Raw genomic sequence first — 23,097 nt, 5'->3', positions numbered from 1 at the left:
TGCGGGAACGCCGAAGAAACGGGCAACAGAATCCGTCGCGTTCAGACCTTCTCGTCCCACCGTGTTTGATCCTTACTGCCATAACCAAGAAACACCCAGATGTGGTAGATATATGTATTGGACATTCTGAATGCAGGTATTCCTAGAACGGGTCATTCCCCTTTGAAAAGTCCAAGAGACAGTATTGACTTGAGGTTTATGTTCTTGGGTCCCAAATTCTGTTGGCTCACTCCATGTCCTCATATTGAAGTCGTTCGCTCCGAGTCATACAACTAAGAGCTAGATCTCTTTTAGGCTAGAAGCTATGCGTGTGTATGTCTCGACTTCAGGGTCTCATGAACTTTCTTCTGCTGTTGAGGCTAACACTACAATCTCATGACGAAAGCCTGTGTTATCGCTTGTGAGTGGGTGTTTACCTCGACAAGCTCATTAGTCTCATTGGCTGGGCAAAGTGTGATCTTCTTAAGCTATTCCGGCATGGATTTATAGACAAAAGTGTGACGATCGCGTGTTCAGAAACACTTGAAAGCTACATACTTGATTGATACGCGGCGCTCATTAAAGCAATCAACCGGATGAACTAGCTTACCTCAGGCCGTCAAGATATCTCTCCGTCGTAAAAAAGACCCAGATTGAAGAGCTCTTAACTCATTATTGAGCAAACTCATCACATGTAAATCTGGATTTCGAAACCTGCGGGGGCACTAACCTGCCTTTTCTCCGGGATCATAAAGCACGTCTGGGCCTCTCGCCGACAGAACGTAACATTCAAGTATCGCTCTTCCGAGAGAGGGGAAAAAAAGGAAGGCAAGTCGAAAAGTTGAATAGCCTTTTGCTTCCCGTAGTATCACGTTGCCGATGCGGTACTCTCTCATCTTTTATCGTTACGGCATGGTGTACATCTAATTTCCAGGACTGAACGATCATACTTAGCGTCGCAAAATTGATTGAAAAGAGCGACTGTGATTGTGATCGGGTTCCACTGGCCGTCAGCCTGTTGTTTCATCTCCCATATTGTAGGAAAACATGGTCCACGTCAATATAGCACAAATAACATCCAGGCGAATGGAAAGCCAAGCATACCGCAGTATGGGCTTTGTTTCGACTGAGTTTGTCATAATCCATGGATTTCAAATTCCTATAATCTGACACATTTTCCCTTCAAGTTGCTGCTTGGCCTAGTCCGTCTTACTACGGCGCCAAATGTGTGAAGTCAAGTTGACTTGCGCAATATCTATTCCCAAGAGTATCAGAAGCTTCCTCTATAACGAACGTATTTTTATAAGTCACAATATGCCTGTCCTTCGGATCGAAAGCTAGCTATAATTCCAAATTTCGATGACAAGAAAATAGCCCCTTAGATTTATAAGCTTTTCCATGGACCACAACATTCTTTTCGTTTTTACATTCACCGCAAGTCTCAAACTGTGTTCTCAACTTGCAAACAAATCTCCTGTATTACCTGACAGCTATGTGTAACGTTAATATCTACGCGCCTTGGCTTATCTTATTCCAAGTCCAGGACAAGGACGCAGCTTCCCGAGGACTGAATGCTCTAGAGATGCTTCGCAAGCGATCTCGAATTCTCGTTCACACGCCAAGATGCTGAATGTTCTTCGAGCCTATAGCCGGCGGTTTGACTACTAGTAAAAGGAAGAGCAGTCTCTCTAGCATGAAGGTTTCAAAGGCACCCGAAGAACTTTACTTATTATCAGCTTCGCGTCTGTAGGTGAGAAGGAATTGGTAAATGGGACATTGAGCAGTCAAGGAGCCAGTTGCCCCCGTAAAGACAAGTCATCGAAACAAAGTCTCCTGATTTACAACACACATCATAATGCCACTTCAATACAGCTGGTAAGCGTATTCCACAAGAGCGATATGCACTTACTGTGTGTTCGAAATCATGACGGTAGGTTGGTTTCGGTTAAGCCGAGAACATGCTCGACAATTGCAACATTGAACGCTGAACCAATTTTCATTGCTGCATTCGAGACATATATGATGGTACTGGTGAGAATTGGTTTCGGCCGGGGTTCCCGAAGTTGCCGACTTGTTACAACCTGATGATCGTGATTATCCCGCCGGCTTCAAATTGCATCATGACTTAGTACATCGCCAGCGAAAAGCACCACTCAGAACCCCTGTTCCCGGCTCAAGTCCGCAACTGAAGAGGGCTTAGCCGTCAAATCGTCGTTCAGAAACGGAGAACCAGTCCACAGATCACCCGAAATTCTGCCAGCGCACCCGAAGATTTCCCAGCTTCGCTGTCTTTCATGAGATCGCGAGCCCGGTGCCTCCGAGAACGTGCCTTGCAATAACCTCTATAAGATCCCGCGATTTCTCTTCAAGTTCTTCGTTTTCAGCAGTAAGTTTGGGCCCAAGATCTCGAAGACAATAGCCAGAATGTGTGCAGCAGTCTTGTACCCGGACGCTGTTGGAGATGCTAAACAGCTTGCTGGCGTTCCGTGGTGCCAGGAGTATGAGAAGATGGTTACTGGTGAAGTGTAAGTACTTGATATTCGTCCTGGGATGCATGATACTGACCTTTTAGCTACGATTGCCTGGCACCAAAGCTCATAGAGCAAAGAGGTCTCGCGCGTCGAAACATCCAGAAGTTCAACAATTATCTTCCCGAAGAATCTTCCTCGACACCCGAATCTGCCTGGAGAGAAAGCCTACTAAGGGAAACGCTAGGACGCGTTGGGAAGAAACCTTGGATTGAACCACCCTTCACGGTGGACTACGGCTGCAACGTTGATGTTGGGGACGGCTTCTATGCCAACTTCAAGTGAGTCTTCCGTCAGCTGTAAAGGCGAAGAAAGTTGTTGCGCTGTACTTTACTGCGCGACAAATTTCTAATGTCGTTTGGGCAAACGAAACTAAGCAGCTGCGGTCTACAGTCTTGTCATCCTTGATAGCGCCATTGTCAAAATTGGACATCGCGTCTTGATGGGCCCGTCGGTCACGATTCTCACCGCGACTCATGACGTGGAAGTGGATTTGCGTCGGCAGATGAGAGAATTCGCGAAGCCTGTGACCATTGGTAACGACTGCTGGATTGGAGCGAATGTGACGATTCTTCCAGGAGTTACTATTGGAAAGGGCTGCACCATCGCTGCCGGAAGTATTGTCAGCAAAGACATACCGGAGTTTTCTGTTGCACTAGGTTCGCCTGCAAAGGTTGTGCGAAAGGTGCCAGAAGTGCCGGATATCTAGACAGAAAGTTGATTGGCCAAATGAATGAGTTCTGAATTTTCGAGTTCGTCCTTTTCACTTGTGAGGCGTGGAAAGATTGACATACTCATCTTTGAGGCTCCTGGCGAATCCCTGGTCCGTCCTTCAACCTCACCAACTCGTGGCTAACCCACGTTTTCCAGGGGCTCGATCGTTTTTGTAGGCCAAGAACTCAGATGTTTCTCGGCTTCGCTCAGCTCGCCGAGTCAACTCGCAAGGCCAAGAGACTGATCCAAGGCTCGGCCGAGTATTTCGCTTGAAGTTTCCCAGAGTCATTGAGAAGCGCCGACATCCCGCCGAACACTCTCGTGATCACTGATCATGCCTCAACAAGACCACAATGTCTGGTTTGCCGGCCCTGTTTTCCGCTCTGGGTGGATCAAGAAGAACCCGGGGTTCTTTCCGAGCTTCTTTCCGAGGGGCTCCTAACGGGAATAATGCCCGGACTTCACCCGTGAGTCTAGACCATGGGGCATTCTGTGGATTCATACTGCGAACGTGGCAGTGGTCCTACACGTACATAGATATCACATGTTATGGAAGCTACAAAATAGCTGTGACAGCTTGATCTTCGATGGGGGGGCTCGACAGTTGACATAGTTTTCCTCGTAGGTCGGCACTCACTCCGTCTCTTCAATTGATGTCGGCTCTGGTTATTTGACAACGTCACAGCCAAGACAATCAGCACCTCGGCAACTGTCTGGAGCTCAAACATGATTGGAGTTCGGAATCACTTACTTGGCGCCGAGTGGCTTGATGTTCTTGACCCGGCTTAAAGCCTGCCCGATTTCCATCTCAACCCCCAGGGATTGTGCAGGGGTTACCCAGGGGCTTCATCACCAACAGTCCAACGCTCTGTCGCGCGGTTTTCAGCCTCAACACAGAATGCTCTGATCATACCGACTGGGTAAGACTCTGTCCTTTTATTTCATCAAACATCACGTTTTGAAGCGAAATCGGGTTAGTCCAAGGCTCAGTCTCTTCTCTCTCACATCAAGTACAGACAGTGTCACGCCGAGAAAGAGTCGACTGGCCGTCTGTCGGCTTTGGCAAGGCCGCAAGAACTTGAAGGCATACACTTCGGATCCTGCAAAATATCTTGAGACCATCGTATTAATGTATCTCCAAGAGACTCCCAGACGATAGTAGCGCTTCTAACTGCCATTCATGCTCCGCCAAGGCAGACGGTGCCAGCCGCGGCCCCCGACTGCGTGGGGACTCCACACCATAAACATCCACACCTAAGGTGAGCAACATGGCTTTCGTTCAGCTCTCCTCTCAGCAATTGGATCGTCCGGGGATGAAAGTGGAATGTCTGGGGTTTGTTGGATCCTCCGGGGCTGGGTCGGGCTCTCTTGGGGAACCCGCTCGCTGGTTCAACTCTGACGACATGTAGACCACCAGTGGCACGGTTTTCTTGACTCGCGTCTTTTGTTGTTCTGTTGTTGGAAATAAATTCCGTATTTGAAGCTCAAGATTCCCTTGTCGTCTCGCACTTGTTCCCGGCTAGTCGGTACCTTTTCTACTACTTTCACGGACATAATCTACATATTTTGGGCCACGCTCAGCAGCCATGACGACCGAAGAGAAACAGCCGACGGCTTCGGAGGCCAAGGCCGTCGGTCATGAGCTGGCCAGCGTGCTCCCAAACGATGGACTGCCATGGTGGAAGAAGAGCCATCTCATCAAACTCAACTTCTGCATTGTGTCTTTTATGCTCTTTACCAGCTCCAATGGTTTCGACGGCTCGGTCATGAACGGCTTCTTAGCCCTGCCACAATGGAAGAACTTCATGGATAACCCTACGGGAGCATGGCTCGGCTTCATCAACGCGGTTTACTCCTTGGGCGCTGTCATTGGCTACCCTCTTACCGCCATGCTGTGCAACCGATGGGGTCGCAAGATTGGCCTTTGGCTCAGCGTTCTCGTGTCTCTTGCGGGCACTGCTCTTCAAACTGCCGCCCCGAACCAGGTGTCTTTCATCATTGCTCGACTTCTGATGGGTCTTTCTCAAGGATTGTCGGTTGGAGCTCCTTTGTTGATCGCCGAGAATGCGTTTCCGACTCATCGCGGCATTGCCTCTAGCATCGTTAGTAGAGCACAATCTTGTCATAACATTCATGAAACTGACGAATGGAAAACAGTATAACACAGGTTGGTATGTTGGTGCTATTGTTGCAGCTTGGGCGGTAAGACTTAGCCTTCCAAATTGCACCGCCGTTCCTGTATGCTAACATGATTTCCTAGACTTTCGGAACCAGAAACATGGAAGGGGACGTTTCGTGGCGCATTCCGTCCGGTTTGATGGCTCTCTTGCCTCTCATGACAGTTCCTGCACTCTTTATGATGGACGAGTCTCCTCGTTGGCTCGTCTCGATGGACCGAGCGGATGAGGCTCGCCAGAATCTCGCAAAGTCTCACTGCGGCGGCAACATGCACGATCCCCTCGTTGCATTCGAGATGGCCGAAATTGAAGAAGCTCTTCAAGCCGAGAAAGAGGCGAACGACAACACATCATGGGCGGACTTATGGTCAACCCCTGGAAACCGCCACCGCCTATGGATCTCTGTTTCCCTGGGTATCTTCGCCCAGTGGTCAGGTAAGTTTGAAGAACCACCGTGGTACATGTTTTCTGGCTGACAAGAGTCTGTGCTAGGCAACGGCGTGGTCAGTTACTACTTGGCTTTGATCTTGGAGTCAGTTGGTATTCGCTCTGTGACTGACCAGACATTGATCTCTGGTTGTCTACAAATCTGGAATCTGATTTGGTCTGTGGCTGCGGCGGCTTGTGTCGACAAAGTCGGTCGCAAGGCCCTTTTCATGACCAGCGGCATCATCATGCTAGTGTCCTACATCATCGTTACTGGTCTCTCGGGAAGCTTTGCTACAACGAGCAACACTCCTACTGGCCTTGCAGTTGTTCCATTTTTGTTCATGTAAGTGCGCCATACACACGTCTCACAGATCTTGCAAGAAGGCTAATTATTGACCTTTCAGATACTTCCTCGGCTACGATCTGGCCCTAACACCTTTGGTCATTTCATATCCAGTCGAGATTTGGACATACCAGATGAGAGCTCGTGGACTTGCCATCTGCCAGATGGTCTCTCTCGGCGCAATCTTCTTCAACACGTTCATCAACCCCATCGCGCTTGACGCCATCCAGTGGAAATACTACTTCGTGTTTGTCGCGATCTTGGTAGCCATGCTCATCAGCGTCTGGTTCACCTACCCCGAGACCCGTGGTCGTACTCTTGAAAGCATAGCTTGGCTTTTCGACGGGGAAGATGCCAATGTTGGCATCGTTACCGCGGACAACACCTTCAAAAGCACGAATCACCACATCGAGGACCCTTCCACAGACGCTTCCGATGCCAAGCAGGAGGCTACGAAGTGAAGGATGTGTGGATAATGAAAACCATACCTCGTGTGGTACTTTTCTTGATAGGCCTCAGCATAACTCGAGGTTGCTCCTTGAGAACTCGAATTGACTTCAAATCATTATGAGCCTCTGCTCATAAAACTGCTTTTCGATTGATTCGATCTTTCGCCATGAACTTACACGACTTGCAGTGGAACCACATAAAGCCGCAATATGCCTTTTAAACCCAAATCCAGATCTCATCTAGCATTTGATGGAGTCCCGAGACGTCCGGGCAAGTAATGATGTTGAAATCTATGGTCTCTCATTTTTGTGTTTCTGCAGTTGCACCTCAGGTTCCAATGACGTCGTTCACTGCCGACACGGCTTGCAGAGCCCGGACTTCAAGTAAAAGACTCAAGTTGGCCTCTGATTCAGGCGTCATACTGAAACACTTGAACCCTACGTATGTCGATGATTTCATAGAACGAACTGGACCTGCTCCCTCCGACGGCACGCTTTTCCGTGAATGGAAAGATGTCTCAGTGTCTGCCTGGGAGCACGTGTCGAGAGAGATTGCCGTGAGACACCCGGCAAATTTTGCCACAAATAGAGCAACATCGAGTTTTTCTGAACAGATAAATAGTTCCGGCAGCACCACTTTGTGCCATTCGTCATTCCATCCCGTACGCCCCTTGCTGGACTCCCAATAGTCGATGCATACAACGATGCCATGTTCCAACGCCGACAGGAACCTTTGGCTGGCCTACGCAAATGCCGTCAAAGAGGCTTCAGGTTTCGAGCCGGACCATAATGTCGCCATGTATCTCGCCAGAAATGCTCGGAAAGGGCCTTTTATATCATCCAAGATTCCGACGGAATACATTAATGCACGAATTTATGAGGCTTGCGATAACAGGCTGTCGCCGGACAACCTTTTCTACGATCCTACGTCTCGCGACTCATACACAAGACATTTAATGACGTAAGTATTGCCTGGTTATCGAATTCAGTAGCAAGCCTTTGACATCTCCGGCTTTCCGCAGTTATCTGGCATCAGTGGATGTTGTGAGTAGAGGATACCGCATTTATCCAAAAGAACCATTGCTCACTGAATGCACATATCCAGGGTGCGAGGGGTGAAGTAGCTCACGAAATCAAGCAGCGCTTCCAAGATTTCGAGGCGGCTCTGGGGGCCCTGGATCGATCAAGGGAAAAGGCCTTCAAAACGTTCAGGAAGCACTCAGAAACTCGCATGACTGGCGACTTGACGTTCTCACAGTGGCATCAAACCAACGCACCGGCCTTTTGCAACGCGATTTCCAACGTAGAGGCTGCATCAGCAGCCCTCTTGTCTGCCGGCAGTGTCTTGATCGGACCTGCGGCTCAAAGGTGGAATCAAGATTTGAGAAAGATCATAGACGCTCTCACATCCGATCAGTCAGTGCCAGGGTATGTTATATGTCTCGAAAAAGCCTACTAACTACGGTGTTTGAATTGCGAGAGTTGACTTGATTAGGATCTCCATGATGGCTGAACACCCCTCCGCAAGCAAAGACCAGGAATTGTTGAATGCAGTATTATCTCGCAAAAAGGCTCCTGCAGCCAAAAATGCGCTCTCAGTCCCAGCCTATTACTCTCCGGAATACGAAGATGTCGTGAAAGACTGGATCAAAGCAGGGCCAAACGAAGAACTTTGCGACGAGTTCTACGTCCGTTATGCTGAGGGAGAAATAGCCGACGAAGGTGGTTTTGGGCAGGAGGCCAGGGAAGGAGAGTTGGACTATGACTACCCCCCGTGGATATCTTTCCACATGAATGGAAGAGATGAGGTCATCAAAACAGAAGTACGAGACGGTGACATCGATATCACACTGAGATTCGAAAAGATCAAGATTCTCGCCGTATCCTCAGGGGCATGGTAAGCGCATGCTCGAATCCCACCAGATCAACAGTATGCTTACCCTAAGAGTAGGGACATTGAGAATCCGGCATCGCTGTATCCAAGATCCAAGCCAGATATCTCGAAATCAGCAACAACACTTGTTCGGCCCCAGGGCTTGATCGTATTGAACAACCTTGGATTTCAGATTCAGTTCAGGCGACGACTTCTCCCAGAAATTGAGAAGCGACTGAAGCTATGTCAAGGGTCGGACGGATATTTCACAGTGTTTGGCGTTCCAGTCAAACTCTTTGAAGACGACGACGCTGAACATGCATCCCATGTGGCGTTCTGGAGCAGCAAAGATGGGGTTTTAGAGGTCAGCCCGTCAGCTGACGGAGCTTTCGCAACCATCGTCGGGACGATTGGCGCCAGAACTACCACGTCATAGTTTTAGTGGATAACAACGAGCTTAAGATTCGGAAGTTATTCGAACTTCACAGAATAGTATGCTGTCTATGTAGAATACTCTTGTATGACGCTGCGAGGCTCGACGTACTTACCCAAAGGCTTGTAATCTAGGTCATAGCCAAATGCCCTCGGTCCTCCAATATCCAAGCCGGCCTGAGTCTCCGTCCATCTGGGTGAGCATGTGATACCAATCACAGTGACTCGGTAGCCGTACTTGAATTCGGGAACTCCAAGAGCCCTGCCTGATTCATTGTCCAAGATGGAAATCAAGTCCGGTACAGCCGCCAGTATGCTGGTCTTGCCATCCTCGGCCGTATGCTCTGCTAAGATGTTTTCATTCTTGAAGGGAATCTTCAAGGTTCCGCCCTGGGCCACAGCGGTTGCCCTGTCCTTGACAGTAGATGCTTCATCTTCGTCACCGCTCTCGAACGCGGCGATGTGAACTTCGCCGTAGGAATGGCCCTTGAAGAGACGCCTCTCAACTCGCATGATCTTGCCCCTGAAAAGAACCTTGGCGGCTTCTGAACCTCCGGCTTCCTTGATTATGGACTCTGCGACTGTGCTCATGGTATTTGTCGCCTGGCATAATGCAATGCAACGCCCGATTCTCCATGCGAGAGAAACAGTGTTGAGGACGCCGAACTTCTGGACTTTATCAGCTGTCGTAGGCTTTGCCGCCATGCCTACTCTCGAGCCCATCTCTGAGCACGAGGCTCGCAAAGCTCGGTCGACAATTTCATCGTTGGGAGCTCTTGTCATAACTATGGTTTTCCCGTCGCCGCTATCGATTGCACACGGTACCAAGTCTAAGGGAACGTGAACGGCGAGAGTAGTTTGCCAGTACGTCGGGTAAGCTCTTCCCATCCAATCCCCATCAATGATGGGACTGTTGAAGAACCGTGACGAGCCGACCAAGAAGGGCTCCAGGCCGTTGGCACCACCAATCTCGAGTCCCATGACGGCATCAAACCTGTCGTGACGCAAGTACTCCATCAGAGCATGGAAAGCATCCACAGTCTCGATGGATTGCAACCTCTCGATCGAAACAGCAGGAGAGCCCATGTGACCTATTGTCAAACACTCATCAGTCGGAGCTTTTACCAAGCTGGCTTCTCTCTGACTTACCACCCCAGTAGATGACATCCTTTTCTTTGAGCGATGAAGGCTCGATCACACGCATCGTGTGCCCCGATCTCAGCATGTTTCGCAATTGAATCTTGGAGGCAGCCGGACTTCCACCACCCGCGCATCCGAGAACGTAGCAGCCGTCAGCGAGATAGTCCAAGTCAGTTTCGTTGATGTTCCACTCTTTGATGCCGTCCTCGTTGACCCTGATCTGGGGCTTGTATAGAGCTGGGTCGATTCTCTCTTCTTCCTTTGTGGCTCGGGTGAAGTCTTTGACCCCTTCAACTTGTGGATCACTGTCTTCCACGTCATCGATTTCGCCAGTATCATCAAGCTTTGCATGGAGATCAATATCGCCAACCGCCTTTACCAGCGTTCGAACCTGGTTTGCAACATATTGCAAAGGCATCGTCTCGACCTCGGCGATCTTGACACTTTCAGGGATTGCACCAGCAGCAATCGCGCGTTCCACCGCCAATCTCTTGGCGTTCTCGATAGCTTGACCTTCAGTCTGGTGCGTAGTTCCTTGCACAATGTCCACTGCACCACATACTCTCGCGATAGCGGCGCCAACGGCATTTGCAACATCGTGGAAGGGTGGGCGAAGTAGCTTGGAGGCGCCCTTGAGGCTTTCAGGGGAGAGAATCGCGCCTCCGCCAACTAGTAAAACGGGAACCGGGTCGGGGGAAGTTTTGATAACGTCAACAGCTCCTTCTAGAAGAATCTTGATTCGAGCGATGGCCTCTTCGACGAAGCCGCTTTCCAAACTTTTCGCTTTCTCTGTTGCACCCACGACGGCCTTTCCAGCTGCCACGGCGATATCTGTTGTTGTGCAAACGTCTCCTCCGAAGACAAGACCACGAGTGACTAGCTCCAGTCCTACTGACTCCGGCCCAACCTTGACTTTGCCATCCACTGTTCTGACAATCGAGCCTCCGCCTAGGCCAATCGAGTGGAGATGTGGCATCGAGTAGTTGACGCGGACGCCGGCAACTGTAACATACGCGGATGCCTGTCTAGGCATTCCCGAAGGAAGCAAGACGCCGACGTCGGATGTGGTTCCGCCAATATCAACCACAATCGCAGAGCTGTCGCCGCCAGAATCGAGACCAGCAAGGTAAGCAGCACCTCGCATGGAGTTGGTAGGGCCGCTCGAGAACGTTCGGATGGGGATCTTGGCTGCCGATGCTGCGTCGAGAATAGTGCCGTCATTCTGTGTGAGAAACAGGGGGCATGCGAGGTTGAGTCTCTTCATCGCCAGACGGAACCGGCTGACCGTCTTTCTGGCGTAACGTAGAATCGCACCGTTCAGGATTGCTGCGTTCTCTCGCTCGATGAACCCGATACTGGCGCTAGCCTCTTTGCTACACACGACGTCGATGCCGGGCACCTCACGCAAAATGATGTCTCGAACCTTCTCCTCTTGGCCGAATACCTCATCGATAGGCGAGTAGACACCAGAGACGATAACGGCGCCGACGCCGCTTTCACGGATTTTGGCACATTCAGCCACGACCTGAGCTTCCATCACCGGTGCCTCCTGAGAGCCGTCGATGTGCAGACCGCCATCGACGATGCCGATGTACGACTTGAGGACAGCCGTCAAGTCTGCCGGAAACTCGGCGAACGCGGGAACTTCTCGCAAGAACGACTTGCTCAGCCGAAGAACACCAACACGCTGCAAACGCCGGACGTCACGCTCGATTACGGCGTTGATGAAGTGCGTGGTCCCAATGGTGACGCTGGCGATGCGTTCAGGAGAGTCTGTCAAGCCTGCTGCGGCGATAACGGCACGCACGGCAGTCTCAATGCCCGAGGTCGCGTCAGGGGTCGTTGGAGTCTTGAAGTGAGCCAATACTCCACGGTTGGCGGTGTGTTGAAGACTGAGGTCAATGGCAACCGCGTCGGTGTTGGTCCCTTGGATTCACGCGTTAGTAAACAGAATACCATTCTCGTGAAGATCCTCCTTACCTCCCACATCGACGCCGATGCGTATACATGTAGTCTTTGTTGGTGGCGGCATTTCTCCCATACTGATGGCTAAGTGAGGCTTGAAGAAAGACTGAGAATTGCTTGTCCTTTCATCAACCTAACAGAGTAGACAATTACCGAAATTCTGTTATCATATGTGCCCCTGTGCTTTAAATGCATACGTTTCGCCGCGAACTACCCCGAATCTGTAATTAGGTACGTGAATTGTTGACAGAGGGCCGCGTCGTTGGAGGTGGTATCAAAGCGACTGTCCGTCAACGCGGGTGAGCGGTTAAATAGGTTCTCTCGCGCTAGGATGTCCGCGGAAAATGCTCCTTCCTAACCACATTTGACAGGAAGGTGGCACAACAAGAGGAGGAGAGAAGAGATACGGCGGGATCTTGAAGCAGGTACAAGCCTGCAAGACCATGCGTGTAAACATGTCGGCCATCAGATGCCGAGCAGGATATGTGCGGGGTAAACTGGGTTACCCTGGATTGTTTGGAGCTTAACATTGCCCGAAGGTGCTCTTATCGCGAGTGACTCCACAAACGATGGGAAACTATGATAACAGTTACGCTCAACCACGCGCACCATCTGGTCTAAGTGCGAGTGTTGGAGTCTTGTCTCCAATGATAACAGCACATTCGTCTGTTATCAAGCACGTCCTCGTGCTTTATCTGTGGAGGTGGTGCAATGGCGATAGTTTGACGCCGAGTGGGTGCGAATGCAACGTCCCTGAAGCAACGGCGTGGTGGGAGAGGATCGTCCGAAGTGGGTGTGGGTGCTTCTGATCTGCTCGTGAGAGACCGTTTCCATTAAACTGGAAGCAGGCCCTGAGCAGTCCTCCTGTGTGATCCAGACTGTCGGGTCAACAGAAACATCAATATGGGTCTCAACGGTATCTTGAGATGGCTTCGCCTTCCTGACACTGATGTGGCCGAGTCCAACATCTGGATCAATGAAGACATTCGTCCAATGCCTCCTGGTCGTCGACGATGGTCGACAGCTACGTTCATTTCCTTTTGGTTGACTAACCAGGTAGCCAGTTAGTACTCCTCGACTCATGGTGCCGTCATCTTTCAATGTGTTGTCGGCTAACAAGCAGCTAGTTTCAAATTGGCAGCTAGGAGCCTCACTTGTCGCTGCAGGACTGTCTGTCTGGCAAAGCGTCATTGCGATTATCATCGGCAAGATCATTATCGCTATCGTCGCCATTGCCAATGGCTGCGTAGGCGCTGAATGGCATATTGGATTCCCGGTCGTATCGCGTTACATCTGGGGAGTCTACGGACAATACGCCATTCTACTCCAAAGAGTCGTCTTAAGTCTGGTCTGGTTTGCCGTTCAATCATGGACCGGCGGACTGACAGTTGTTAACTGGTAAGAAACGGAGATACAGGTTGATTACTTCAGGACTAACTATGGCAAACAGCTTGTCGGCAATCTTCCCGTCTTTCGAGTCTCTCGGCAACGTGTTCCCCGAGTCCTCGCACCTTACAACGAAAAACTTCATCGGCTGGATTATCTTCAACATCCTGCTCATCCCAATTCTTTACATCAGACCCGAACGCATCCAGAAGGTACTCCTTGCTTTCAACGTGATCTCGTCGGTCACGCTGGTTTCGATAATGATATGGGCTCTGGCAACAGCGGGCGAGGCAGGGTCTCTCGTCAGACAAGGCTCAAAGTCGATGACATCCAGTGAGCTTGGCTGGCAGATCGTTCACGGAATCACGACTGTCATCGGAAGCATTGCCGTCGGTCTAACGAATCAGCCTGACTACTGCCGCTTCGCACGCAAGCCTGGCGACCAGATATTTGGACAATGGTTCAGCATCATCTTCTTCGGGGCCATCTTCCCGACGTTTGGTTGCTTGGCCGCTTCAGCAACCGGCGTCATCTATGGGACGCCTATATGGAATCCCCCCCTTATCGTTCAGGCTTGGCTTGATAACAACTACAACGCCAAGAGCCGGGCTGGAGCTTTCTTCGCGGGTCTTGGACTTCTCTGCATCCAGCTCAGTATTAACTCCGTCGACAACGCCTTCTCTGCCGGCATGGATCTTGCTGGCTTGTTCTGCCAGTACATCAACATCCGCCGCGGAGCTTACATCGGTCTCGTCCTGAGCATCGCTCTCTGCCCATGGGAACTTCTCTCTTCGGCTGCGGTGTTCATTAGTGTTCTGTCAGCCTACAGCGTCTTCCTCGGCCCCATCATAGGCATTCAGATCTGCGACTACTTCCTTATCCGCCGACGTAAGATCAAGCTGTCCGATCTTTATCATCCTCGGTCCGATGGCTCCTTTTACTACTGGAAAGGCATCAACCCGCGAACCTTCATCGCTTGGGTGTGTGGATTCGCGACACAGTTGCCAGGTTTCGCTGCAAGTGTCACTCCCAACAGTGTGCATGTGGCCACAGCTTGGATCAATTTGTATTACCTTGCCTTCCCTCTCGGATTCACAATTTCCTTCTTGCTCCATTTCGCGATCAACACAGTGTGGCCTCCTCCGGAAGCAGGCGTCATTGATGATGTGGACTACTACGGAACTTTTACGGATGACGAGGCAAGAAGGATGGGCGTGATGACCCTAGATACGGAGGTGATTGAGGGCTCCCCCAAAGTTGCTGAAGCCTTTGGTCATGATCAAGGATCCCGAAGCTGGCTCAAATCAATGTTGAAGTAAGAGGATGCAGTTGGTAATTTGTTAAGTGTACAGCTGCGAGTTGGAATTTTGTAGTACGGGCTTGGAATACAATCCAGAAACTTCCAATCAGACTTTTGAAGTTTCAATGCCACCGTTTCTCCGTCGCTAAGCCACATGAACTTCCATATCTACAAGAACAGGCCGGTGATCTGAATAATAGAATCCGTCGTCGAACCGGTTTTCCAAAACAGCAAAGTTCAGGAACTCGATTCCTGTCGGGTTGAGCACAAATAAGTGATCGATAATCGTGGGTTCCGCCTCTCCAAAAGTAGTGTAAGTGATTTGGTTGCCGTAGTGCCGCGACTTTGGTACCAGATTCTTGATGTCGGTCATGCCATCGGGCTGAGAAGTCAGGATCCTGTGTGGCTCTTCGCTGGGGCCGCTGTTGAAATCCCCCCCCAGAAACACGGGCACGGTATGTGTGCTTCCATGGGATGCTTCGGATTGCCACTGCTGAGCTAACCTCAGAATCAGCTTCGCGCTTTCGGAGCGTGCTCCGGAACTGCGATGATCGAGGTGCGTGCTCATGACGACAACTCTGGCGTTTGAAACCTTATGGCGAAAGAGACCGATGGTGACGATCCGGTTGATGGTTGCTCCCCATGCATTGGATGGGATGTCTGGTGTAAGACTGAGCCAGTACGTTTGATCTCGCTCGAGGGTCCAGTGGTCGGTCTGGTAGAAGATGGGCGAAAACTCTCCGTCGAGTTCACCATCGGCTCGTCCGCGGCCGATATGAGCCCATCGAGGGCCAAGCTCGGATTGCAAGTCGAGAAGTTGTTGATGTTGAGCTTCTTGGATGCAGACAAAAGTGTTTGTCTGGCCGGCGGTGTGAACTCTGAGTTGAGTTGCTATCCTGGGACAGCGGAGTTCCCAGGGTTGCTCATTGGGTAGAAGAGTTTTCTTGATGGCGTATCTAACATTCAATGTGATGATACGGAGGGGGAACTTTTCCTGCTCGAGCGCCATGGTGCAAGGATGATTGCCGGATGGTTGAAGACGCTGCAATCGTCGTCTGAGTGACTTCTTTTTCTTGATCAAGTGGACCAACCCTGGAGTAGCCACAGTCAAATGAGCTCATGTGGCCGAAGGAATTTTGTTCTCTGAGGCTAGTAATCAGAGTCTGTACTTGAGATAAATATGATGTTGATGCAGCTGACCTGGGTGACAAGATTGTGACGGCTTCGCTAGTAGCAGCTGAATAGATGATACGTGGCTATGCCAAAGCGGCTCAGAGTTGCCGCAACATCATGCAAGATACCTGATCTGCCGTGGAAGTTGGCAAGGGAATGGAGTATTCCTGCGGTAGTGTAGTTGTTGGCGTGGGGTTTGTGGAGTGGCCGATGGTCCACACGGCGATGAGCGCATCCATTGGCGTGAGATTGTTTGTATGCGGCAACGCAGAGAAAGTGTGGCTTGCTAGAATACATCCTAGTTTTCAAGTAACGTAAGCGGCTAGCGAATCAGCTTGTAGATTACGTGAAATATTTTGTTTGACCGTAAATATGAGCGGATGAACGTGATGAAGAGCCAGGCGGTGGTCGGGGAATATGAATTCCGCAATTAAGTGATACTTTGTGCCAGGCCAGTGCGGTAGCAGCCCCTATACCCATTTGATTACAGTCGATCTGTTCTTTTCGCTTCTCTGTCAAATCGAATAAACCTGCCAGGTGTTCCACTGCCTAACGTGAGCTACCTTCCTTGCCGACAAGCCGGCTGGTCCCGAGTCGGTTCCACTTCTCCGGCTCCGGCGCCCGAGTAAAGTGGGCCTCATGCCCGCGAAGGGGTCCGCGCCATGTTATTGAGTTGGTACCAACGCTATATCCTTATAACCTCTCGCCAAGGTGTGAGTCACTCACCGATTGGCACCTCAAGTGTGCTTCATAAGCATTTTGGCCATTGTCCGGATGATGGGCACGACATGTCTTGGCTTTCAGGCGAGTCAGTACATCCCTCGCCGCCCTTCAACGGTTGAAGGCCGGTAGAATATCTGTATACCATAAGCAGCCGAGTCCCGGGGATATCAGCATTAAGCAGTCTTTAGTCGATATGCTAGCGAGTTGGCTGACTTGGCGTGGACTCCGTATCAGTTGAACGTGGCACCCCTGTGAGAGCACGAGTTGTCGCTATTACTGTTTCGGGAAGTCCGACGCTAGTCATTACCTAAAAACCAAGTCGGATCGCGCTCCGGGGACCGCACTAAGACGATCGTGTTGGTCTCGTTCTAGGCAAGTCTCCGTCATATTACCCGATGTTCAGCCATTTCTACCGCCCTATCTGTCCATGTCCCAACAAGAAAGCCCTCCGTGGTAGCTGAGGAGTTCGATCTTGTTCCAAGTCCTGTTCATCAGCTTATTCACATAACTCTCGCGTAAGGCCCTGTCGCTGAAAATGGGCCCTGGTAACAGTGCTCAAAAGGTTGAGCTACAGGAGCTGCCCATGCCGCCATCCGATGCTCGTCTTTCTTCGAAGTTTGCCAGAGAAGAAGCAGCAATTCCTCCATCCGGGGAAGCGCACGATGGGTTCAGCCAGTTACTACGACCTCAGAGCAACGGTACAAATTGTCGGCCCCCGGAAGATGCCATCGAGATATTGCAGAAGTGGAATTTTCCGCACTCTAACACAGCTCGAATTTCGGCTATCTTCTGGAGTCTCATGGTAATGGGTGCCAATGATGCTTCGTATGGTGTAAGTCTCGTCTCGTAGGTAAAGTGGAACCTCTCACTTACCAAGTCTTCACAGGCCATCATCCCTCACGTAGGTCAACCTCAGCCTTAGGACGTGATCTCTACGGACTAACGAGACGGCGTTCAGTTGGGGAAGCATTATGATCTGCCTTACTCTTTTACCTCATTAATATTCCTTGCGCCTTTTATCGGCCATACACTCTCAGCAGCTCTGAACACCAGTCTCCATGAAAGTGTTGGACAGAGAGGCATCGCCATCATTGGATCCGGCTGCCATCTTGCTGCATTCGTTGCCATATCTTTTCATCCTCCTTACCCAGCGCTCGTTTTCATATACATGTTGGCTGGTTTGGGTAACGGAATAGGCGATGCAGCGTGGAATTCTTGGGTAGCCAGTAACTTGGCCGACTCTAACGTCATCATCAACATTATGCACGCCTGCTACGGCCTCGGTGCTATCCTAGGCCCCGTAACAGCGACTGTGATGGTTACAAAATCGGAATTTCCCTGGTTCTTTTTCTATTTCTTCATGGTGCGCTTGTCTCAAACATCCCACATTCGATCAATCAGGTTACTGACATAAGTGCACGACAGGCCGGCCTAGCCGGTGTTGAACTCATCGCGACTACCACCACGTTCTGGTCCGCGGCGGGCAGAGCCTACCGAGAGGCCAACCCAAAAGGCCCAGAACCAAGAGAGTCCATCGTTCACGAAACCCTCTTCAAGCTGCCTTCAGCAAGAGTAACATGGCTCTGTGCTATTTTTGCGCTTGGCTATGTTGGTCTTGAGGTTTCTTTGGGTGGCTGGATTGTCACTTTCATGTTACAGGTTAGACATGGCGAAGAGTTCGCCAGTGGCATGACAGCCACGGGGTTCTGGGCTGGGTTGGCCGCAGGTCGCATCGCCTTGGGCTTCGTAACTCCACGAGTCGGGGAGCGATTTGCTGTTATGGTATGTCCAGATACCACCGAAGATTACGAGAAGCAGAATGCTGACTGTGTCTTTCTAGGCCTACCTCGGGGCTGCTGTCTGTCTCCAACTTCTGTTCTGGTTGATACCTCAGTTCTTCATTTCAGCCATCACTGTCTCGCTCCAGGGATTCTTCCTTGGTCCCCTCTTCCCCGCAATCATGGTAGCCGTCACAAAGCTCTTGCCAAGGCATCTACACGTCAGTGCCATTGGGTTCGCAATTGGGCTCGGAGGTAGTGGAGCGGCAATTCTTCCTTTCGTCATCGGAGCTCAGGCCCAACGTCATGGTGTGCAGGTTTTATCCCCGATCGTTCTTGGGGCATTGGTCTTCTTGTTGTTGACCTGGTCATTGTTGCCACCGTTCGATCGTAAACGAGAATGAAGGAGGCCTCGAAGCTATTATTTTATGTAGTTGATAACTCCATTCAGAATTTTACAAAGACATTTCACTGCTGCCAGGACACTGGATATCTTAGTGATGAAGACATAGGAATGACTTCAAGATCTTGAGGCTTTTCATAGGTCATCGGGTCACTTGGGGAATCTCCCCGCATGCAAATGAATGTCCACGTCCCTAGATTCGAGCACCAAGCCAGTATGAATGTCATTTGCTTGTACTCCGGCGAAGCTTTACTAGTATTCTACTCAAATGGGTTTCGTCCGCTCACAAGATCAAACATCTCATCAGTCTCATGCTTGCCATACATAGGCGGCACTTCCAAGGCAGCAAATGGAGCTGAGAGATCATCGTTCCCAGCGGTATTCTCCGGTCTTACAAAGTTCTCAGATGCGTCGACGGGTAATTTTGGGGATATAAACAAAACCACAGGAATTTTGGCATGATATCTAGTCTGTAAAGATGTAAGCATGACGTTTGGTTCGGCAACAGAGATCCTGGACTCACCCTAAACAATTCGTCGCCGGATTCAGCAACGTCCACAACGATATGAAGCACATGCTTGGTGCTAATTCCTTCCATCTCGATATCGGAGGAGCATTGCTTCGGCTCCGACGGCAGTGGGAGCTTCTGTACAACTCTGTAGTGCGGCTGCAAAGAATCCTCACGCATTTCCACAGAGGCAAACCATTCGGCAACCTGTCTCTCGCCGGTAAAAGACGGCAGAGGTCGCGACCCATTGTACTCGAAGGTATGAATCTCCAATAGCTCGACATGTATGCGCGAAACTTTTGATTTCTTCTTCAGTGGCGTAAGGTGCATTTCGATTGGGATAGCTGTTCCGAGTGCAACGGCGCGGTGTTGGATAGCAATACGATAGGCCATCTTGTCTTCCCAAGCTCCTTCCATCGTCGCTGGGTCCATCCACTCGAACGCAGAATTTTGCAACGTACGGCTGATTCGAACGGGGTGGTACGCCTGAGGAGTCCCTGTCGAAGTCTTCCCCCGTATTGTTGTCCCAGTGAGCTGGTAGTTGATGCTGCAAGAACTACATCCTTTGAATGTTTCTTGAGTGTCCCCCGGTATCATCAATTCAAACGGCCATTCGTAAATCTCGAGGTCGGGATGATCAACAGAGTCGACTCTCAAGGCATAGTCGATGACAAAGGGCGGCCACTCGTGTTCGAACACCCGGACCGTGCGGAAGTCGGGCGAAGTTGAGCACACATCGTGGAGTCTGATAATATAGCTTTCGTTAATATGATTGCCGCAGTGTGCAGGCAGATGGAAGAGAAGGGGTCTGGAAATGTTTACCTGCATCGAAGAAATCCCGCCATGCGTAAACGCACGCCATTTGCCTGTCCACCAATAGGCAAACGTAGACTTACGACACCTTTCAGTGGCTGTTCTGCCGATTCGCCTGGTGGTCCCCTCAGAAAGACGAAGTCATTCTGTAGCCTAATATGCCGATAATGAGCAAGATCAACCTTTGCCTAATTAAGAGATGCACTCACTGGATCTTGAGACAAGCTTTGCCGTCTCCGCCTGTTAGTCGTGACAGAAATGAGAGCATTGATCAAATGTTTTCGGCTCTAATCACTGATAGTGACCTCAAGTCAATAAGCCGTTGTCCATCGTTGTGACGAGAAAAGGTAGTAATATGTGAAAAGAAACTAGCATCATTGATTTGATCAGCTGCCAATACACCAGATGTGCCATTACAGTCGGTGAGAAATGCTGGAGCACTTGTCTCGTGGCAATCCATTCTCTGATGACTTCGGTGTGAAGCGGAATTCATATTCAGCCCTGGAGCACTTCATATCGATGACTGAGCACGAATCGCAAGCAAATGCACATGGGCCCAACCTTGCAGCTTGATGTCCCGCACCGGTTGGGACTATTTCCTAGTTAGGACATGGCGGGTTTCCTAGCCGTTATCCCGAGCTCGGGATTCCTTGAAGGAGAACGGATTCCACGAAAGTTTGCGTTGCTCATAACAGGCGAAAGCCAGTATTGACGCGATGACATCGCCTGATTGAAAGATGAAAAAATTGAAACCCGTAAGACTGGCACCTTCTCAGGCCGTACATACAAGCTACGGGGTCAAGGGCAAGATGTAGCTATCGTGACTCAATCGGAATGTGTACCGGCAAACTCGTGCAATGATCCTTGAACTTACATGCGGAGTTTGACGGAGTTCGTCCGGAGATATCCCATTAGGAAATGCGAAAGACATTCGGAGTTGCCAGGTACGTGGAAATGGGCGAAGCATGGCGTGGGTAATCATCGGCAAAGACGATACTGTCGAGCCATCATCCACGACGTCAGTGTTTTGACGGAATACAAATTCCACTGGCGATCGTTGAACGAATCAGCATCGTCTTCCTGTTGGCTGGTTACACCGCAGCCCAAACATTTGGCGCGGGTCGCAGATAAACCTGCCAGGACTATTCCCACTAACAATTTTACCTTCCGCTCGAATGAGATTCAAAATCTGACGCCGGATGCATCCCTAGATCACATGCCTTGGCATTCCTTTTCCCAGGGCTAAGAAATCTTTCCCTGCGGGGGAAGAACTGCTGCTTGTTTGCTGAGATTTCTTCCTTTCTTGTCACCGGTTTATGTTCGCTACATGATGTGTCACCAGCTGTTGGTTCCCCGAGCCAGAGCAAAGGTGACTTGAGCATCGACACACAGCCTGGAGAAGCATTTAATCCCACGTCCAGTCGTCTTATTTGCTTCTCTTTTTGAACTCCGCAGTTGAGACATCTCATTCTAACGTGTTCATCTCACCTGAAATATCTTCATCCCACACCAAACAAGCATCTTCATTTTCTGATCTTCAGCTCATAGCCCGTGATAACAGCATCGATCCAGCTCATTGAGCAACTTCACGTCTTTGCCGCTTCGTCATGTCCACATCAACCCTACTATCCAGGTCCTCCATCACGAGTATGGCCGCCCTCCCGGTCTTCAGCACATCCGCGCCCACTGTCCAGTTGAGTGAAATACTCGACTCCTCGCTCGACGCCAAACTAGGGCGCGAACTCTGCAGAACGCCAGCGAACTTGACGCGCGTGGTGTACATTCCGAGGCACCGTGATAATACCGTCCATCTGCCTCTTTACGACGTTTCCCAGACGTACTTCGATGCGGTCAAGAAAGAGCCAATCGGCGGCAGCAAGTACAAGCTGAACTTGGCCACGATGAAAAGACCTAGTGGGGACGGGACGGATTTCGAGGTTCGCTATCTTGTCGACTTTCAGAGAGGTTCTGGATCAACGGATGTCTTGGTTCAGAGGAGGCTACCTGGTCGCAATGGAGAAATGGTCAGCTTGTAAGTCGGATCATGCAAGGATACGCGTGTACCATCTCGTTCTAACAACGAACCACAGGACTCTTCCTCGCGAAGGAGATGGGAGCTTCCAAGTCACGCCCTTGAATACAGGCTCGACATCGCGACTGTCCCTTTCAACCTCATTCCCCATCGCCGACACGAAGTTAGTTGATCGGCCTGTGAAGCATCCTTGGTTCACAGTCTCTCACCAAACCGATGACTCAACCGAGGCAGAGCCATCAGGCCTCGAATGGCAGACTCGCCCGATCGAACACGGTTCACTCCGGTACACTCTTGTAGACTCCGGGGCCGATCCTGCAACAGCAGAGCCGGTGGTCCACGGCATCTACCACCATGCTGGGATTGCCTTCGGTCTTCCCTACGACTACAGCGAAGGCGTTCTTCTCTTGTCGGAGGATCTGAATGGTGAAGCCGAGACCTTGGCCGTTGCCACGCTTCTGGGTCTTCTTCAGCAGGTTCGACATATCAACCAGCCTGCACCACGACCGAAGAAGAAGTCGTTGATCAAAAGGGTGCTTGGCAAGATTTAACAAATTGTACTTGTCGAATCAGAGAGCCGAAGACCAAGAATCATTGGTTTGGAGTCCCCGAGGGTCGGGGAAGTTGACGAAATTGTCCGAGATTGTCCTGCGCTTGCTTTTACTTTGGGGGAAAACATTACGACTGTACGGAAACGCTACTATACCCTTCGAGTGATTTATTATAATTTATCAGATCTATTGGAAGATCGGTTTCATTGTTTCAATGGTTGACACGACGTCGTTCCAACAAATGTGTTTCTTATGTGGTGATGTCGTGGATCTCGTCGTAGCGTAGCGACTCCCAGGAGTAGCTGGCGTTGGTTACTTCGAAGCTCTTCGAGCAAACTATAAGAGCACTCTTGAGCATTGTTTTCCGGCCGAATTGAAGCTTGATAGTATGTCGTGTGCAG

At 50.5% G+C, this 23,097-nt stretch overlaps 7 protein-coding genes across 7 annotated transcripts; 5 read left to right on the top strand and 2 right to left on the bottom strand.

Moving 5' to 3' along the window:
- Positions 1 to 2,403: 2,403 nt before the first annotated feature.
- Positions 2,404 to 3,216, top strand: CkaCkLH20_11466 (uncharacterized protein; the record flags this gene model as incomplete). Its single annotated transcript, XM_038894180.1, has 3 exons — positions 2,404 to 2,504; positions 2,552 to 2,788; positions 2,901 to 3,216. 3 exons carry the CDS (start codon positions 2,404 to 2,406, stop codon positions 3,214 to 3,216), a joined length of 654 nt encoding a protein of 217 aa, XP_038740510.1.
- Positions 3,217 to 4,807: 1,591 nt separating this feature from the next.
- On the top strand, positions 4,808 to 6,631 carry CkaCkLH20_11465 (sugar transporter; the record flags this gene model as incomplete). The annotated part of the gene is made up of 5 exons (XM_038894179.1): positions 4,808 to 5,323; positions 5,379 to 5,423; positions 5,482 to 5,833; positions 5,891 to 6,170; positions 6,232 to 6,631. 5 exons carry the CDS (start codon positions 4,808 to 4,810, stop codon positions 6,629 to 6,631), a joined length of 1,593 nt encoding a protein of 530 aa, XP_038740509.1.
- A 692-nt stretch (positions 6,632 to 7,323) lies between these two features.
- Positions 7,324 to 8,520, top strand: CkaCkLH20_11464 (uncharacterized protein; the record flags this gene model as incomplete). The annotated part of the gene is made up of 4 exons (XM_038894178.1): positions 7,324 to 7,580; positions 7,642 to 7,663; positions 7,725 to 8,047; positions 8,115 to 8,520. The coding sequence occupies 4 exons, from the start codon at positions 7,324 to 7,326 to the stop codon at positions 8,518 to 8,520; spliced, it is 1,008 nt and encodes a 335-aa protein (XP_038740508.1).
- Positions 8,521 to 8,993: 473 nt separating this feature from the next.
- On the bottom strand, positions 8,994 to 12,105 carry CkaCkLH20_11463 (hydantoinase/oxoprolinase; the record flags this gene model as incomplete). Its single annotated transcript, XM_038894177.1, has 3 exons — positions 8,994 to 10,015; positions 10,074 to 11,990; positions 12,045 to 12,105. The coding sequence occupies 3 exons, from the start codon at positions 12,103 to 12,105 to the stop codon at positions 8,994 to 8,996; spliced, it is 3,000 nt and encodes a 999-aa protein (XP_038740507.1).
- An 827-nt stretch (positions 12,106 to 12,932) lies between these two features.
- CkaCkLH20_11462 (ncs1 nucleoside transporter) lies at positions 12,933 to 14,734 on the top strand (the record flags this gene model as incomplete). Its single annotated transcript, XM_038894176.1, has 3 exons — positions 12,933 to 13,092; positions 13,157 to 13,427; positions 13,480 to 14,734. The coding sequence occupies 3 exons, from the start codon at positions 12,933 to 12,935 to the stop codon at positions 14,732 to 14,734; spliced, it is 1,686 nt and encodes a 561-aa protein (XP_038740506.1).
- A 126-nt stretch (positions 14,735 to 14,860) lies between these two features.
- CkaCkLH20_11461 (endonuclease/Exonuclease/phosphatase) lies at positions 14,861 to 15,724 on the bottom strand (the record flags this gene model as incomplete). The annotated part of the gene is made up of 1 exon (XM_038894175.1): positions 14,861 to 15,724. One exon carries the CDS (start codon positions 15,722 to 15,724, stop codon positions 14,861 to 14,863), a length of 864 nt encoding a protein of 287 aa, XP_038740505.1.
- A 1,422-nt stretch (positions 15,725 to 17,146) lies between these two features.
- Positions 17,147 to 22,696, top strand: CkaCkLH20_11460 (major facilitator superfamily transporter; the record flags this gene model as incomplete). The annotated part of the gene is made up of 7 exons (XM_038894174.1): positions 17,147 to 17,443; positions 17,498 to 17,512; positions 17,570 to 17,974; positions 18,037 to 18,393; positions 18,452 to 18,624; positions 21,747 to 22,145; positions 22,204 to 22,696. The coding sequence occupies 7 exons, from the start codon at positions 17,147 to 17,149 to the stop codon at positions 22,694 to 22,696; spliced, it is 2,139 nt and encodes a 712-aa protein (XP_038740504.1).
- Positions 22,697 to 23,097: the final 401 nt, after the last annotated feature.

The sequence above is a fragment of the Colletotrichum karsti genome, assembly GCF_011947395.1.
Source record: "Colletotrichum karsti strain CkLH20 chromosome Unknown Scaffold48, whole genome shotgun sequence".
Lineage (NCBI taxonomy): Eukaryota > Fungi > Ascomycota > Sordariomycetes > Glomerellales > Glomerellaceae > Colletotrichum > Colletotrichum karsti.
This window is presented reverse-complemented; position numbering and strand designations above follow the sequence as displayed.